This window comes from Melitaea cinxia, chromosome 10 (genome assembly GCF_905220565.1).
Source record: "Melitaea cinxia chromosome 10, ilMelCinx1.1, whole genome shotgun sequence".
In the NCBI taxonomy this organism is placed as follows: domain Eukaryota; kingdom Metazoa; phylum Arthropoda; class Insecta; order Lepidoptera; family Nymphalidae; genus Melitaea; species Melitaea cinxia.
In genome coordinates this window covers 13469196-13489416 of record NC_059403.1, presented here as the reverse complement: position 1 = coordinate 13489416, position 20221 = coordinate 13469196, and the positions used below count along the sequence as shown (strand labels likewise).

Below are 20221 nucleotides of genomic sequence, written 5' to 3'. Positions count from 1 at the left end.
CGTGAACGACTTACTCCTAAATTAAAGTACCTACATTCATCTAACAAGTACTCGATACATATTATAACTAAATTCGTAAGTTTGTTCGAAAAAAAATGTAGAAACTCGTTAAGTTTCGAAGTGACGGTGGTGTTAGAGTTTCGTAAAGCCGTGCTCAGAGGAGAAGCAAAAGTTCATTCGAAGCTGAACAAATAAAATAAATAAATATCTATAACATACCCACACTGCTGCTGTTCCTACAATCAGCAACTTAATGCTAGTGTTATAGGGAACAGCTGACTGATATATCTAATTTTTTTTATAAATATACATAGAAATAATACATATAAATAAATATAATTTAATACACCCAAACCCAGGCGGGAATCGAATCCATTAACTCAGAGCAGAAAGCAGGGCCACTATAAACTGCTCCAATGGACTAGTCAAAATATACGTTTAAAAAGGTTAAAAAGGCTATCGACTTAATCTATTGTTTGAAAACGACGCAATCAGGAAGTCACAGTGTGACTTTGTCAAGAACTCAATGTAACTGTGTTGGTACCACTATAACTCAATCTTCGAACAACTTTTGCTTCTGCTTTCATAAAACGTGCCAATAAGAACTAATTTCTCTCTACCAGATTCGGGTCACCCATTATAAAAGCAGTGTATGATTGTTTCTAAAGTCTAGGAAGCAACTTTTACAGAAAAAAATATATGGGTGTGGCGTCATACACTGTACGGCGTTCGTTCGAAACTCGTAACCATTGTTATATTATGACTCCGTGCACACATCCGCGCTAATACATGAATGCTAGGAACAAATTATTATTTTTGGAAGACTGATTCCTGGTCCAGTTCCGACTCAGGCGACAGGAGTCGTCGTGGTAGTAGGCGTACTCGGGATAGGGGATGTACGCTCCCGTGGCGGGATCTAACGGAACCATTATGGGTAGGTCCATCATTGAGGCCGGCCTTTCGTCAGACGAGCCAGAATCGTAGCCCCTGAGTTCAGCGTACTGCGGACTAGTGCCCTCGTGGAGAGCTACTTCCCGGCTCAGCTGGCTCAGCTGGCTCTGGTCGCACACGGGCATGCTGCGGCTGCTGTCGGCCGACACGTGCGTATGCGATCGAATCATAGGCCGCGTGGACGAGAAGTCCATCGAGTGCTGGAGGCTTTTAGACCGAGGCCGGCTCTGAGGCGGGGTCTCGTCTATCCTGGACAGAGTGTGCCTCCGGACCGGCCGGTACACCTTCCTATCGCCGAGCTTGGGCCGCTTTATCTTCCTGTGGGAGTTGTACGTTTCGATGGAGGGGGTCGAGGGGAGTCGGGGGGGCTGGGGGGTGTTGCGCGCGGGTGCCTGCGGGGCGGGGGCGTTGGCGAAGTGCGCCGCCACTATGTCCCTCATCTGGTCGCTTGCTCAGTAGTTGTAGGGGCCGTATTGCGAGCCGTGGTAGTAGGGCCCGGCGTAGGCTTGCGGTGGCGGGTACCCGGCGTAGGCGTACTGCTGCTTTTGTGGGTACACTGAACACGAAAAATATTGTTTGATAAAATATAAATATTTAATATACTTATATATTTGTTATTTGTGTATTAATTTTTAAATTCATATTGCATTTTAAAAAAAGCATTAAATTTGAAAAACAAAATCTAAAACAATTAAGACAAGTACATAAATAAATAAAGTCATATAATTATTTAAAATACATTACTTTTAAAAAAATACTTCAAATTATCAACGGGGTTATTTCAGTTTGTTACAAATAATTAAACAACATGCACCCAGAAATCAGAAAAACAGAATTCGAAATTTCCTTATGTACAACAGAATAGAATTTATGTGCAACTTGAAAAGTATTCCTGTCCATTCTGATGTATTTTCGTAAAAATCAACGTAAGCTTGCGAAGGCGATGAAAATGAATGAGGTAAGCGTTTACCCGGCATGAGGTACTGCATGTTAAGAGCCTCCTCTCTCTCCCTCTCTCCGCGCAGGCAAATGGCGGCCGAGGAGAACAAGATGGCGGACAGCAGGGACAGGCCCACGCCGCACCACGCCACCATGTACGACCAGTCGTACCACACGCGGACGTTATCTCGCAATATCTGGTTTATACCGCAGCGACGTCGCGATACGTGAGCGTGCATGCGTGTACGTGTTTGTGTAAATGTACGTGAATGAATGAATGAATGAATGAATGAATGAATGTGTGGAAAATTACGTGTGTGTAGCGAAACAGATTTATTGATATTGATGAATGCAAAAACGTGGTATAATGTTCCGGTTGTGTGTATTTTTAGTTTTTAATTTAATATTAATAATTTTGGTTTCGATAGCAATAAAAAAAAACAGATATTTTATGACATTTATGAAGAGATTAGAACGAATTTGGAAATAGATATTAAAAGCAATTTTATAGTCAAATCAACGCGTGTTTTTTTAATGATTCAATTTAATTTCAATAGTTTGAATGTACGAGTGTAAAAGTTGAGAGTAATTACAGAAGAACAAATTGGTGTTTAAAAAACAAATGTGCATAAACAAAAGTATAAAACGAAGAAAAACAGTGTAAGTGTATGGAAGAGTCAATTATGTTCATTATATACATTCCCATATGTTAATATTATTCGGTAAGCGAGTTAGTATGGCGTTGGCGTAAACCAGATATTATGATAGCGTTTTTATTATAGTATTATGCGTTATTTTCGGTCGCATTGTCGTCGTCCGTTATACGCGGTAGCCACGTTTCAGAGAAACATGAAAAGAAAAAGAAAGCATTTTGTTAGTATAATTACTTACCTGTGTTTAATACTTATTCTAGGTTAAATCGGCCTTCTTTATTCATGTTGTGATTTTGTGTCTGGTGTTTTCATGTACTTATCATAAATAATATAACATAGTTATTTGAAATAAAAATAAATAAATATACTACTTATATTGTATAGATATAAAAAAAATTTTGTTTACACAGTATGTAAACGTGTGTTAAAATATATCCTTCTATGTAATTGATTTTTGTATCGAGTGTTTGTTATGGGTATATACGATATTATATGATTTACTTGATACAATATTATAAATAAACTCAATACTCGTATTAATAGGTATAGTCTATAACGAAGGCACGTAAAGAAATTTACAAAAGTTCATCACAACCTAAACCTGAAATCCTTAACCGACAAGCGTTAATTCACCGCTCCACAAAATGGCGGACGCGCCATGGAATGGCGTCCAAGATGGCCGTCTAACCTGGCATTATGTACTGCACGTTATTCTGTTGTTCGCGACGCTTCTCTTTGTCGAGGCATATCGCCGCCGAGAAGAAAAGTATCGAGCTCGTGAAGGATACACCAACGGATAACCATGCCAGGATGTAGGACCAATCGTACCAAATCGAAGAGTAGTCTTTTAATACCTGTTTTGGAGTCGAGTCAAGTACTTTCAAATTTAACATCATAAAATAGTAGAATAATTGTAACATCTATTTTAGGAACAAGTTTTCCTTGTGCGTGGTACGGAAATCCTTTAAAACAATATGTTTATTGCGCATATTGTAAACAATTATAATTAATGTTCCATATATCGCAAATGAATTTTTCATTATTTAACATAATGCGACATGGTTTTTGTAGGTACCATTATGAATTATATTTATGGAAACCAATTTGTATGTAATTTGTATTGTAATTGTTATCGTTACAAAACTTTCGATTCTTAATTAAATGTAAAGTACAAACAAGCAAACAAAGCAACAAAGGTGAAGGACTTCACCTTTAAAACAAAATAGAAGCTACATACGACATACGGAGTTTCACTATATTCGGTTCAGTAGTATTTTCTTGAAAAAATTTCCAATTTACAATTTTAGTATATATTTTTGGTGACGATGTCTCATTTTCTTGGAATAAACTATTCTAAAAATAAATTAAAACATTTTATGTCTTAGTACTTACATTAGGCCACTGCTGATAAAATTCTTCGCCTACAACTTTTTCCTTCTCGTAGAACTCCACTCCATGCCATAATGCCATAGCTCCGGCCGATAATAAACCTGTAATTTTATCAATAAAAAATCAGTCACAAAATAAGTATTGTTACTTTTGACAACGCGTTGGCGAAGCATTTACAGCAATAGCTGTTGCGCTAGCGGTCGCGGGTTCCACCTTCGCAGATGACAAACATTTATATTTGCCATATAGATGTTTCTCGTGAACTGGGCGTTTGTGCTTATATATTGTGGATGTGTTTCCGGACCCCTTAGGCGAAAATGCTACTGAAGCCGTTGAGTGTGGAGTGTTTATTTATTGATAATGGTAGAAATTATTTTATTATTTTAAACCTTTAGTTACCCTCTGTTAATAATTAACAGTATGTAAATGGTTAGCTAATATTACATTCTAACAGAAAATCTTATTAAACGTTTTGTTGCCTGTTCGATTACTTAATATTTCCAAAAAAAACAGGAAAAATGTGCAACAAAAAACATACAACGATTTCGGGCAAACTTAATTTAATTAAGCTATTTTTTAACCTTTTGATAATAATAAGGTATACTCACATGTAACTAGCATCAGTATGGCGGTGGCGGTGATATTGCCCGGACTACGCTTCCAGCAACCAACGACTCCGGTCCAGAACGCGATGAACAGCGCCAGGAAGGCCACGATGAAAAGTGCTACCGTAGAGCGCGCCATGTGCAGTCTGGAATTAGAAGAAATTTTTTTCTTTTCAAAATGTAGATACAACCGAGTGAAGAAATATGTATGTCAGGGTAGTATTTCACGGGTCATTGATAGAACCGTTTCACTTTTAAAGAAAATAACATTTTTCGAATTTATTTATTTATTTTTTATTATATTCTACTTATAAACAAAGCTGAAGTATGATAATAGACTGTGTAGTACCGTGAACGCCCTTATGGTTATTCGGGCAAGCAAACTTAAATAGGAATAAATTATTTCATTACAAACAAAATACACGTAACAAATTACAAACAAAAAACACGCGTTGGCACAACGGCCACAGCACTGGTTTGGCGCTGGCTGTTGCACTGGCGGTTGCGGGTCCGATCCCCGCACATGACAAACATTTATATTGGCCATACAGATGTTTGCCGTGGTCTGGTGTTTGTGCAGTCCTTGTGGGTCTCCCCACCGTGCCTCGGAGAGCACGTTAAGCTGTCGGTCCCGGTTGTTATCATGTACACCTGATAACGATCGTTACTCATAGTAGAATATATCCGCCAACCCGAATTGGAGCAGCGTGGTGGATTAAGCTCTGATCCTTCTTCTACGTGTGGAAAGAGGCCTATGCCCAGCAGTGGGATATTATAGACTGTAGCTATAAACAAAATACATAATCTAACCTTTGGTACAGACCTAAGGAAAGTCTTAATATACTTCAGTTTTCTCTGAAATTTGCCATCCTTCCTAACAATCAATTTTAAATGAATTATAATCAAGTATTCATATCATAGAACTTTGACATTACAATGAATTAAGCACGCAAAGACAATAGTTCAATTGGACTTATTCAATTGATCAGATTTGTATCTGCGGCCCGCTTCGCTCGCAAGGTCTTATTGCGTCGTACGATATATTATGACCGTTACTTTCGTGCTGACAATTTGTTTAGCTAAGCTTGTTCACATTTACAATATTCGATTCTAATCTTACTAAGTAAGATGAGAGCATCTGTGTTTGTATGTTTCACTCTCAATAACTATTTTTTATTCAACTGGCGCAATTTTTGTCATATTTAATTATGTTTTAATATTTTCTTTCACTAATACACAAATCAGTCAAATAATATCATCATGAAACCAATATGACGTCGTCATGATATGATTACACGATTTTGGCTGTTCCGTTTCCTCGCGTTACAATATGGCCTATGTCACAAGGAGAAAAATAAATAAGTTTTAAAATGCGGTCATGTAGATTTTGAGTTTATCCATTCTAAACAAACAAACAATGAAATCTTAAGTTTAAATCTACAATACGAGTACGATCTGAATAAGCAATCCATCCGTCAAATAAGCAACAACGTTAGGCTATAAAACATCACGCACGCAGTATACAGCGAAATAATTTTTAATAGGCTTTAAAAGTAGACATTCTAAAACTAAAACAAATTATACACTAGACTAAAAAAGGTGATTTCGATGAAAAAGTTGTGGTCATACCTTAACATATTAGCATTTATTCCGGTTTTGTTAAGAACGGACACGATACAGTTGTCTGACCCATAGGAAAAATATTTAGATAAATATTTTGATTTTATTTCCTTTTAAAAGTTATAAATTCTTAAAAGATTGTCTATATACTCAATATACTTTTGTTAGTAAAAGATAAATATGAATGATTACATTTATATCAACGGAATGTAGGTTGTTTAACTACCGGTTTCAATAATTTATCTATCTGTGGTTTTATCTACTAGCGATCGATTTTTGACACGTTTTGTATAGAGCATCCATCAAAATTCTGTTTCTAATAAGCAAATTCAGAGATTAATAGCATTTTGATACTGACCGTAACACGTCGTGCTAGAGTAAAAATAATTTCAATTTCAATTATAGTGGCTGTTATTGAGACTACTCGTTATAAAAACTTAATGCTATAGTTATTTTTTAACATCGCTACCTGGCAGTAAAAATATATATAAATTATATTTATTTATTTATTCATTTATTCTCTTACATCTAATATTACAGGCATAACTCAATTCATTAGACATAGTAAAGGAGACAAAAAGCAAAAGGAAAAAAAATGTTCAACTACAATTAAAAGAATTAGCTGACTTAAACAATAATACTAAAAACAAAACAATGTAGCATTAATAAATATAAAAACATTAAATTCATTTCTCATAACATATTATATACAAAGTAACTTTTGCGAATTCACTCCACGAACAAGAAAAAAGATCTAGTATGTCAGCCACCAATAAAATATAAAACCCTAACTCTCATAGATGGCTAAATTCCAGTGTCACGGTATGCCCAGACCATGGCAAGCAACTAGAGAAAAACGGTTGACCGCTCGTTATGACAACTGCATAAACTCGTCCTCAAAGTTAATTTTTTTCGAAATAAATGGGAACACAAAAACTGAGAAACCATTTTTTTTAAATGTTTGACACTTTAAAACGAGTTATTTTAATAAAAAAAAAGTCGTTCATAAAACACCTGATAGACATCTAAACTAAAAACAAGTCTTGTGCATAAACTACTTTTGCTATTTGTCTGTTTTTTTGTGTTGTTGTCTAAATCGATATAAATTATTATAATAAAATAATTACCTATTCATCGCATCGTCTGATAGTCCCTTGGTCTCGTTGTTCTCATCTGGTATGAAGTAGTCCACATTGCTGCAGTGAGTTTCAACCGGTGATAGGTATATTTCAACTGGAAAGAAGAAACATCACTATGAACAATTTATAATAACACTACAATAATTGTGTTTGCTCACAAACGAAGAAAATCGTCTGCAATTACATCGAAATCGATCCACCCAATAAAGTATGAGATAAAATACAAGGTAGATCGACGAAAAACAGTCAAGTAAATACGCATTATTAGCGATAATTCAAAAAGTACTTGTCTTTGTAGATCTTAATTAAATTTAAATGGAACCACGTGACACGCAACACCTTTCGAGTTAAAAAAATTTATCGAAATCGGTCCACCTAGTCAAAAGTTCTGGGGTGACATACATAAAAAATACAGTCGAATGGTGAACCTCTCTTTTAAGTTTATGTTACATGGTTTTTAATATTATACCTACATCAAAAAGTTTCCGACACGTATGATTAAAAAGTTGTTTCATATATTTACATGTATAATATATATTATTTTAATAATTATTGATAGATATTTTTCAACAGCTGTTTCATTATACGTATGGAATTAAGCAGAAATGCCAAACGCATTGAGTCACCGTATTCGTTCATCGGTATCCGTTTGTGACTAAAACTTAAGAACACGTATATTTGCGACCTTTATAGTAGTTCGTAGTAAGATCTTTTAGTTTAGTAAGTTTATGTAAGTTTTATGTTACTTTTTTTGTAGGAGAAGGATTAAAACTTAATCAATCAATAAGGTTGGTGGATATGTTCCATACTATGAGTACCGATCGATAATATAAGAATTTATGATAACAACCGGAACCGACGTCCTAACGTGCTCCCCAAGGCACGATGGGGAGGCCTACTAGGACAGACATCCAAACCGGAAATATTTGTAAAAATACAAATATCCATCCCGAGCGGGAATCGAATCCGCAAAACGTCGGTGTTTTACGCGACTACTCGCACCACTACACCAGAGCGGTTTTTACTCTATATATTATCAATTAAACTCATAGTACTGTGTTCTTGTGCAAAATCGGCCAAGGTTAGGCTTTATAAAGTCAGGTAAGTTAGTTTACTTAATTAAAATTGGGTGCAATTCCGGATAGCCTATCCCTTCCATTGATGTTATCTATACCTACTATGAAAATGGCAAAAACGGCCGCATATTTCATTGTCAAGGTCTAACCTTGAAAAACCACGATTTTATCAAGTTTTTTTTTCTTTATTTTAAAAATAATATTTATTTTAAACCAAAACCATGTTAAAGGTTTATAGCGTTTAAAATGTGCATAAACAGATCGTAAGAAATACTTTTAGATATATTTCAACATCACTGTTAAATAAATATTGTTGAAATTAATTTGAAATTATATATGAAGACCGTATTCATACTGACAACTATATATGAATCATAGTTTTCAAATCGTGACCTCTAAAAGACCTCTGACACTAATCAGACAAAATTATATATACGTTTCTAACATAATTATATTTATTTGTAAAGCCAAAAAACCTAGATAACAATCACATAATGACACCAAAGAAGATTAATGCAATATACTATTGTTATTTGCTCGCTTCCGTTTTCTCAGCACTTCCCGTAGCTTCATGGGAATTCTTGTCGACTTCTTCGCGGAACGATAGTTATGTGTGTGTAAGGGTAACGTTGACTTATCGCTTTCTTTTAAGACAAAAAAAAAAACAATAGTTTCATACAATTTTAAATGGGTCGTATATTTCAATCTACAATGATTTTGCGGTTCAGACACGATTCCAGTATCTTAGGTACAATACTCATGGGTATAACGCGTATTCTTTCAATTTTGTGCCTTAATTTTTTTTCAAAAGTGTGTTCTTTTGTTGAAACGCAATTATTTATTACTCAAACTTCAGTAAATAATAAACTTCACTCAAATGTACATATGTTATATACGTTTACATATAAATGATAAAAACTCGAATGCAGTTAAGATATGTCGAAGATAAAACCTAATACTACATAGGTACAGGAAATCATATTAACATTAGAAGGTAAGAAATGTCCGTAACGATAAGATATCACTTCATCGCTTCAGCCTATCGCAGTCCACTGCTGGACATAGGACTCCTCAAGTTCGCGCCAAAAATGGCGTGAACTCATGTGTTTTGCTCATAGTCACCACGCTGGGCAGACGGGTTGGTGACCGCAAGGCTGGCTTTTGTCGCACCGAAGACGCTGTCGTCTTCGGTCTGTGTATTTCACACTGTGTGTATTGTACGATAAAATAGATAGAGACAAAAGGGTAAAAAACTATGAAGTAGAAACTACTATAATATTAACCAGACTGTAACGGATGGTTTAGACCTACCACAGACAACTTAATGATTTAATTTAATTATTAAGACTAATAAAGCGTTACAACTTTTTATTGATAACACAGATACAAGAATGTTGGCACGCAATATAACACGATCAGTTTAGTTGTAAATCATTCGCAAACAATTGTGCAATCTGCGAACAATTCGTATCAATAAAGAAAGCGGTGATTTATCAATTGCGGCCAATGATTGTGCCAACAGCCAATAATGTGAAAAATGTTTAAAAGTATATTATAGACTTAAATTTAAGAACTAACAATGATGTCAATAATAACAGTTAACTGCAAATAAAATTCTACTGTTGGACAAACATCTGTTCCAATTTTGATTAACTTAGTCGAATTCTTTTTTGTTTGTTTTAGAATGTTACTGCCAAAACATGTCAAAAAGAATAATTCTCGAAATAACATATTTCTGTTTATATAAATATACGTTGTTAAAGTAACTCATAGTGATGAGTCTAGAAGAGAAGTGATTACAACTTTATCTGCTAGTCAATTAGAAAGTAGAGTCTAAAAAAGTATGTCCAGTTTTAAGCGTTATTTGAACCTACCAATTTAAAATATCTTTTAGACTTGATCCAAAGACAATAGATATAAATTTGATATTTATAGACTAAATTAGCAAAACCTTAATTAACAAAAAAAAATATTGTGACACAACAAAAGGATATTTATTAAAAATTAATTCTTTGAAGAATTCGTTCTCATGATCTTATCGAAATTATATTATATCCAAATATAATATAAATTGCGACGTCACAGCTAAACGGACACAAGGCTGACAACAATTATCGCGGAGTATTTTAGAATGAATATTCAATGACCGTAAATAATAAACAATAATAAACGTAGCTGGCATTGTTCTACCTACACACACATCTGGTGCTAAAGAAACAATAATAAGGTGACACTAGTACTAATCTTAGGAATCTGCTGACATGCGGAGTTTGTATACAAATGTATATTTATCACAAGCTGTGCCCGCGACTTCATCCGCCTGGAATTTACAAAATAGTTGTTTTTCAGTTCTCAGAGTTATAAAATAAATACATTTCTATAATAAAAGTAACCTAAGTTACTCCTTATTACACCAGCTATCTGTCAGTGAAAGTCCCGTCAAAATTGGTCTCGTTAGCCAGAACAGACGGACAGACAAAAATTTTAAAAAATGTTATTTTAACATATGTACCGTGAATACATCCACATGCATTTAGTAAAATGTGGTTATTTTAATATCACAAACGGTCACTCCAATTTTATTTATTTGTATAGTTACGGAGTTTACTTTGCCTTAATATACTACTAAGGCAAAGTTCTTCTGAATAACCGTCCAATGAGTAAGCACGGCTATAATCATTACATAGTATAAAACAAAGTCGCTCCCCGCTCTCTGTATGCGCTCTCTGTATCTTTAAAACAACGCTACGGATTTTGATATGGTTTTCTTTAGTAAAACTAATGATTCCCGAGGAAGGTTTATATGTATAATACATGCATAATATAGTAGAGGAAAATTGATAGTTTTTGCAACCGTGCGAAGTCGGAGCGGGTCGCTAGTTTACAATTAATAATGTTCTACGACGAAAATAATTATTTCCAATACACAGTTCCTTACTTGTATTCGGTAGTTAGTAATAACTTCCCTTTTAAAGGCTTGTTTACGTGCTCACGAAAAGTGTCACGCAGTCATATCAAAGTCAAATTTAAAAAGGTCTAGAATTTTTTTTCCACCCGGAAAGTGATCTACACCTACAGAATCCCCCATTTGAAGTAACGTAGTAAGGAATCGAACACTGTATATAAATTGTATATAATTAAATATTAAAATAGTAGCTGTATTCCAAATTCACCAGCTAAACTCAGATGATGTGTAAGTAGCAAACTTATGAAAATTAAGACGAGTAGACCGAAGAAGGCATAAAATTATTTAATTATTTTTTTTATTTTAAAGTAAATTTTTTTATTATTTTAAATTGAAACAGATCATGGTCATATACTTGACGTGTATTAACACGATTTGTTTTGTCTACCAAAGTTGCAACAAAGTTATCGAGTACAAGTGATCTTTAAGCTAAATGACAATTTAAAATTGACTAAACCCGTTCAACATAATTATGATATTAATAATTAAAAATTCCTAGTGAAAAGGTATTAATATGAGAACTTGTCCATTTGTGGTTTATAATATTATTTATGCGAAGTACTATGAATAAGATTTTTGGTACAAGAAGTAAAAATTATAAATGCTCAGTGTTGGCACATAATCAAAAGGGAATTTAAAAAAAATCCATAGAATTATAAACTCGTTTTGCTAAAAGTAAAGACTGTAATTTAGTTTAGTGACCGTTATGATCAGTTTAAAAAAATAATTGATTCACACAAAATTTCTCCAATAAACTCTATTAAATTTAGTTTAGTGACCGTTATGATCAGTTTAAAAAAATAATTGATTCACACAAAATTTCTCCAATAAACTCTATTAAGAAATTTTTATTACGACGTTCGTAATATTATTAACATAAGCGAGCATGAAAGTCGATATTCGCAGAAAATAAAATAAAAAGCGAAATTCCAATAATGCAGAAATCCAAGACTTGTCAGAAGACAATCGATTCTTAATCGTGTACACTTATGCCAGTCATCAATTTCCTATCTATATTTACTCATCTCTTTAAGACAAGTTAATGGACTTTCTTGCGATAAATATTTACTTCCTTCTCAAAAAGCAGTGATTGGAGTTATTATGATGTTGCATAACCCTATATACAGTACCTGTTATTTAATATTAATATAATATTTTAGTTTTATAGAAGATATTTAAAAATTGCATTTGTCTAGCGTACAAAAATTAAATCAGAATACTCATATTAGCGCTGTTCTAATTTTGAAAAAAATCAGAATATATTTTTTTATCTGTATTCACTAATAGAAAAAAAAAAACAATGATTATATGTATTTAAAAACGCTTCACGTTCATCACTTGTCTCGTTTCCAAATATGATAAGTGGCATGCAACAAATGGGTAACCCGGTCCGACGACATTTCAGATGTGCGTGGGCTCGGTTAGAGAAAGTTGCAAATTCGTACGTCCTTGTGCGCGTGACTGTACAACAAAGCAAGTGTTAGACGCGCCATGATTAATCCATCGACACGAGCGCGATGCAAATTACAGCCAACATTTAATTCAAGCCTTGCGAGTATTCTGATTTTCCTCTACGCGTACTACTTTTAGAATTTAGCTCTGAAAGCGCAATGAACCATTTACCAATGAAGTCTTAAATCGCTATATTTCTTGCTGAAAGGGTGTACCAAGTGCTGACACTGGCTTGACGTTCATCCAAAAACAAAAAATCATCACGGATTATTTTAATTAGATATACAACATAAAAGTTGCATGGAACATACAAAGTGCTAATCAGTTTTTTTGCAAACTAACACTCATGTTTAAGCATCGGCAACAACTCAATACAATAGCGATGAAGAGTCATATTTTAATTCTATTCGTTATTATTTATCTTTTTATTTGTATTCACCCTGAATGGTTTTTAAATAAAAAGAAACGTATTATGCCTCCTAAGAAGAAAGAAGATTATGCCTCCAAGAAAGGAAGCATTGTAAGCACGTTGTCGACTATCTACGTCTCTGCCTCCGCTGTCAACTGTATTCCTGTGGTGAAAAGATAGACAGAGCTCTTAAGAGCTCTTAAAAGCTATCTCTTCACCACAGGAATAGAACACTACTTGGGTGCAATATTATGCTGGCTCTGAATTATTAAATGTTAAATTATCACCATTACCATCACTTCAGCCTATGTCAATCCACTGCTGGACATAGGTTGCATGTGTTTTGCTCATAGTCACCACGCTGGGCAGGCGGGTTGGTGACCGCGGGGCTGGCTTTGTCGCACCGAAGACGGCTCTTCGGACTGTGCGTATTTCAAAACCAGCAGTTGGATGGGTATCCCGCCATCGATCGGCCGATTTTATAAGTTTCAGGGCGGTAGTGGAACTATGTTATCCCTTAGTCGCCTCCCACGACACCCACGGGAAGAGAGGGGATGGCTATATTCTATACTGCCGTAGCCACACAGTAGTTAAATCATGCTGTGTAATAAATAGACTTAAAGATGGTGGTGATATATACGATACGTATACTAAATCGTAACTAAATCGATTATCAACTATTACCAACTAAATTTCTATCAAAATCGATATGTAGTTTAGGTAAAGGTAAATATAAAATAATTCAAGTAAAATTAAAAATAGATAAATTATTTAAATCGTATGTAGGACAGAAATTTTCCTAATTGCCATAAAGACAAAGAGCCATTGTCATAAAGACAATTACCTTTACGACAACTTTATATAACTATATTCTTATATAATTATATATTTATACAATTTTTTATTAGAATAAAAGGTGAGTAAAATAAAATTACAAGTACACCTATAACCATATAAAATTTGTTGTTTTCTTTATTTTATAGCAAAAATAATAATGATTGTGATTATACTATTTATTTAGATGGCACTTTACAAAGTTTTATATACAGTTCAGTCAGTAGGAGAGCTCAGCCACTATGAAATTCAATTTGATAATAAAATTACTATGTAATACTATTACTGTCTAATATTTAACAATTTATTGCTTAGAAACATTACATCATTTAAGTAAATTGTACGTGATTATGTGATTACGCACTTCATAACCCGTTAACACAAATAATTGAACAAATACTTGTACATCTACCGATCCTCGCCCACCGTTCGCACGATCGGTAATAAGGAAGCGACCCACCAACAATATACACTCCGCGTCTTATCCAATCGTTATATAAAATAATAATTCATTCAAAACAATAGAAAACACGTGAATCTCAAATAAGATAATAGATATAGATAATAGATATAAGTTATTATATCTCCCTCTCAACTTCGGTTCGCCTCGCCCGATCACATTTATCGTAACGCTTTCGTCACGCATTAATAATAATAAATATTCTTTATTGTACACCAAAGAAAAATACATTATAATAATTAGTGTTAGCTTCGTACAATAGGCGGCGCATTGACCAGCTTACTCCCAAGTCAAGCGTACGTAATGAAGTTTTACTTCAAAAATATAAATTTTTCCTAAAAGACATCTCACGTACCGACAGCTCACAATTTTATTATTTGTAAAGGCATTATTGGTTATTGTCTGTTGAAAGTTGTAGTCTAACTACATGCATGACTGTTTACAGTTCCGTAAACTGTAGTTAGCAATCTCAGTAATCATTGAAGTGAGAAATATTGTCGGTTACGAACGCGTAATTTCATTGTAATAATACAGTGTGTGGGTTGTAATATTTGTACTATTAAGCTGTCAACCGTGAAATAATTTTTCATGCTGCAACATCGGAGAACACATGTAACTAACAGACTAAGATCCCGCTGCAAAATTTCATCACGTAGATAATCACTCTACTCTACAAGCGTTTATGATACATTGATAACAAGGTACCAGTCAAAAAGTGCTCGCAAATACTTTTAATTAATTTTCCAAAAAGAATTTCCTTCACTTCTTGATTAAATAAAATATTATTCACATGCCAGACATGTAGACAATTTTGAAAAGCCATGGGTGCTGAAGCCCACTCGGCCGCAACTACTTAACAGCCAGGTGTAAACAGGTAAAATTATTTTGTTTTATTTTCACGTTCATGACGTGTTTTTTATATCAAACATTTTTTTAATATGGTGATATACCGCTGCCTGTTAGAAAATGAGGGCAAATATGGGTTACTAGTAATTAAAAATGCTAGGTATTAAAGATAAAGCGAAAGAGAGTTACTGCACAACGCAACTCGTTAAACGAGAATGATAAGCTTGTACCATTTTTAAATTAACGTTAACTGATTGTTTTTCTGAAAATAACAATGTCTTATAAGATATATAAATAAAAATGTTAAATGAGAATAATATAGTAAGTACATTAATTATGATATCAGAAACATCGCGGTAACGAAAAATAATTATTGTAATTAAAGCGTTAAAACCTCTTTGCTCAAAACTTGAAAACTTGAATATAAGGAAAGAAAACATAAGAAGGCGACCTCGCTCAACTTTTCCCGCCATCTATGACTGGCGTCACTTTCACTGCACTTTTCCGATGTTTCGAGCACCTGTTGCTAATTGCAATGACGCATTTGGCATATTGAACGTGTTGTCTATACATGGTGAGAAAATTGTTCGGAAACCAGCTTGTAATTTTTTTTATTCGTAAATTACATATGCTATAGATTTTTTTTTGTTAAATAACCGGAAATGCATATTTCAAATTCGCAGCACTGGAATTCATTAACCAGTAATAAAATAAAATTAATGTAAAACAAGCAAACATTGAAGTACAAAACACGTTTTACCGTTTTGTTGCATTCCTTCAACAATAAGGTTAAATTAGACGCATAGACGGACATACATTCCAAAGTAAATCAAAAATTTGTACTCTAAGACACGAGTGTGTATATTTGCATTAAAGGCGCAGCTGATTACAATTTGTGACTTTTACCGCAATGTTTAGTATTCTTTTCGTTAATTACATACTTTCTCGACTTTTACGTTTCAGTATACAAAGGTCCCTATCACTGTATACCAATTCGCATACATACATACAGACTACTATAATTATAGTCGCTATATAAAATAGTAATGTTTGCCAATGTAACATATATGTAACAATACTTGACGACGCATTAGCGGAACGGCTATTGCGCTGGCGCTTGCAGTTTTGATCCCCACACTTGGCATGTATTTATATTGACCATACAGAGGTGCCGTGGTCTGGGCGTTTGTGCTTGTGTTCTGTTTTTGCGGACCCCCGACATAGGAGTAAATCCTATTGTGGGCCCTTGAGAGTGAGGCATTTTAAATAAATATATACACACACTATACATAGTCATATAAAGTAAAGCATTGCCTATAAACTCATAGTATAAATAATAGAAATAATACTTTAAAGGTTCCATTGTGCCGGGATAACTAACTAAAACTGCAGGCTTACAGATATACATAATAATAAATAATAAAATTTACAATCTATTAATTGCATTTTATTCGTATGTTCATAGACAAGAAAAATTCCTTATTATGATCGTTTTACAAAAGCACTAGCTGACCCTGCCGTTGTTTTGCCATTTATGTTATTAACCTCTTTAATCCCCCCTCCCCGCCCTTTATAGCTTAGGGGTATGAAATATAGATATTGGCCGATTTTCAGACCTACCCGATATGAACTCAAAATTTAATAAAATCGGTTCAGCCGTTTCGGAGGAGTGTGGTAAGTAACATTGTGACACGAGAATTTTATATATCAGATATCTATACCATTTTTATGGACAGACTTATATATTTTGTATAATAAAACAAGTCGCAATATACCGTTTTATTATTTAAATAAGCTTAAATATATATCGTGTTTGCGGTCAAGCAACGGTATTTATATAAGCATGCGCTTATCATATCACTGTTTGAAGAGGAACTAATACCTACTTGCTAATGAGGCCTATTCATTTACATAGTACTTACTGATTATTATTATTACACGAGTAAACAAAACTAACGTAGATATTAGACGGATTAAGTTATATAAGACATAGTGATTTATTATAGCCTTGGACGAGGCATTGGCGCAACGGTCACAGCACTGGTTTGTGACTGTTGCGCTAGCGGTTGCGGGTGCGATCCCCGCACATGACAAACATTTGTATTGGCCATACAGATGTTTACCGTGGTCTGAGTGTTTGTGCAGTCATTGTAGGTCTCCCCACCATGCCTCGGAGAGCACGTTAAGCCGTCGGTCCCGTTGTTATCATGTACACCTAATAGCGATCGTTACTCAGAGAATATATCCCGCCAACCCGCATTGGAGCAGCGTGGTGGATTAAACTCTGATCCTTCTCTTACATGGGTAAAGAGGCCTATGTCTAGCAGTGGGATATTACAGGCTGAAGCGATACACTTTTTTAATATACAAGCTATTTAATACTCCTACTTCGCTTATTTTTATATGAGTAATAAAGACGCGTCATCAGCTATGCATATATTTGAGAGATACAATCAATAAAATTAAATATATAATAGCTAAGTCTTTATAAAATAATCATTAAAATATATGTATGTCGTTTTTATTTTATAATTATAATATTCAAATTTTAGGAAGCGACCGAGAAAGTCTTTATTGTAAAAGAATTTACGTAACGATATAAAGATACACAATGGTAGTTACTTCTAAATTACATTTATTTACACATTTCTAAAATTAAGTTTTTTTATAAACTTATTTTATAATATATTCAAAAAACTTTTTAACTAAATATTTGATTATTGATTGATTGGATAAAGTTAATATCGTTATACTATAAGCATATGTTTACTAAGCACGTAAACATTATGTAAAGACTAAAGAGAAAAAAAGTAGATTTATTTTAATGTAATGTAAAGATGTCCTTGACAATTTACGATGAACGAAAACAACAAGCCGAAACGGTATTATATTATTAAATATTTTATTACATTGTTGAATATTATAGTATACACGGTATTTATACGTTTTGCGTACATTGTTTTTGTACAAACCATTTCTTGTACATATCCAAGGTTAGCTGGTTGAAAATACAAAGCCCAATATTAAACCCGCCTCTTATGTTTATAAGAGGTCTAATATGTTTATATATATGCAAAAAAGAATTATAAATAAGTAGATAACCGCTAGACCGACGACCTACGAAGATGCAGGTGGAGGCTGGTTGAGGATTGCGGAAAACCGGAATGTTTGGCGCAAACTTGGGGTGACCTACATTGTCCAGCTGTAAACTGCGATAGGCTGAAGAGATATCTAGAAAGAGAGCTAACCCTGCGATTTTCACTGAGCTTATTTTTTTAGATAATATGTCTATTTTTTTTTCAATTTCTCTAACGCAAACCTTGTCTTGACTATTAATAGAACACAAAAAAATAAACAATATATTTACAAAGACATTTGCCTGTGTAAAAAAAATGTGTGTTGCATAATCACGGTATTTAACAAGCGTAGTCGTTTCTTCTTCGTGATCGTCGGATTAGAATATCAAATAATATTACTGCGATTACATTTCAATGGACGATTATTTGAATAACATAAGACGAGTGGAGGCTCGATACGTACAAGAGATATGAAGTCACGCTACGTTCTTCAATGATTACTTAATGTCTTATATTAATATAATAATGTTCATGATATTAATGTTACTCTTATAGTCTGGAATATTTTTTCAATTTGAAACAATCTTTTTGGGTTTAAGAGTCTGCTTCGGAGGCACTTTTAGGCTTTTAACATCGGGCAATGTCTAAATTGAGATTGATTGGATTCGATTATTAACTTTAGAGATTTTAAAGGGTTATTTAGCGAATTTAATTTGAATAATTATAATTGTCATATCAGAATACGTAATGACATATTTTTAAAAACTGTTTATGATTTTCCTTGGAACCATTGAAAAATGCATGTAAAAGCTTTTTTGTATCTATTTCAGTGAGAATGCTATTTAACTGAGCAAGAATTATTAAAAATACTAATTCCTTTTATTTCTCTAACTAATAAATTAACTATAGTTGCAAAACATGTTCAACAAATTTTTTACTTAAAAAAACGAAGTTTACAATAAAACAATAAAAATTATTGTATAAAATTACACGTGCATACAAAGCCCGAGGTCTCACCTATCGCACATCCTAAGCATGAGTTGTATGAGGCCAGCATTCCTTCACGGTACGTTGGTCGGTTACAAAACGCCTGATATGGGTTCAGATTTGCCAGGGCCAGACTGTCGAAAGTATCGCCACACTCCTTAGTCAATCTTTGACACGAGATATTTAAACGTACTACTGTGTTAGTAATGTTTGGGAAATTGAACTGATAATAAAATTAAATTTCAACAATACAGCAATTGGAATTTGTTAATTGTTAGAACCGGTTGGATTTACGTAAGATGTTATTTATATAGGCTGTTTGACTCCGTAACTACATTCCTTCAAATGGGGGGTTTTGTAGGTGTCAATAGTTCACGTACCACGTGAAAAAAATCCTGACTATTTTTAAATTTTACTTTGTCTTAATATACTAGCTACTATGGGAACGTACTTTTGTATTACCGTCCAATACTATTTTTCTCAGCCCTTTAAAACGTCTATAAAGTGAAATATATATTAACTGCCGCATATATCTAAACAACCACATATGGAATCGAATTCTTTTTCTCGTAGATTGTTTTCCATTGTGATAGCCGTGTTTACGCGCTCACGCAAGGTGTCATGCGGAACGAGGCTCGTTCGAGGTTTCGAGTCGAAAGAATCGTTTATTTAAATAGAATTTAAAAATGGGCTAGGAATTTTTTTTTTTTTCGGAGCGTAATCTATTACACCAGAACCACCCATTTTAAGGAACGCAGTTAGGAGTCATGTTTATGTTTTTAAACTGTTATCTATTAATGAGTAGAAAAATTAAACAAC

The 20221-nt window shown here is 33.9% G+C and overlaps 2 protein-coding genes across 2 annotated transcripts in view; both read right to left on the bottom strand.

Annotated features, from left to right (window-relative positions):
- Positions 1–749: 749 nt before the first annotated feature.
- LOC123657387 lies at positions 750–1305 on the bottom strand. Its single transcript, XM_045592940.1, has one exon. It carries the CDS (start codon positions 1143–1145, stop codon positions 783–785), a length of 363 nt encoding a protein of 120 aa, XP_045448896.1. The 5' UTR covers positions 1146–1305; the 3' UTR covers positions 750–782.
- Positions 1306–1403: 98 nt separating this feature from the next.
- LOC123657386 overlaps positions 1404–20221 on the bottom strand; it is a 54853-nt gene continuing 36035 nt past the window's right edge. Inside the window, exons 3-8 of the mRNA XM_045592939.1 lie at positions 18368–18373; positions 7285–7390; positions 4541–4683; positions 3936–4033; positions 1922–2087; positions 1404–1507 (exon numbers count right to left, since the gene is read on the bottom strand). Of these exons, the coding sequence (XP_045448895.1) occupies positions 1404–1507; positions 1922–2087; positions 3936–4033; positions 4541–4683; positions 7285–7390; positions 18368–18373 (623 nt within the window). The remainder of the gene's footprint in view (positions 1508–1921; positions 2088–3935; positions 4034–4540; positions 4684–7284; positions 7391–18367; positions 18374–20221) is intronic.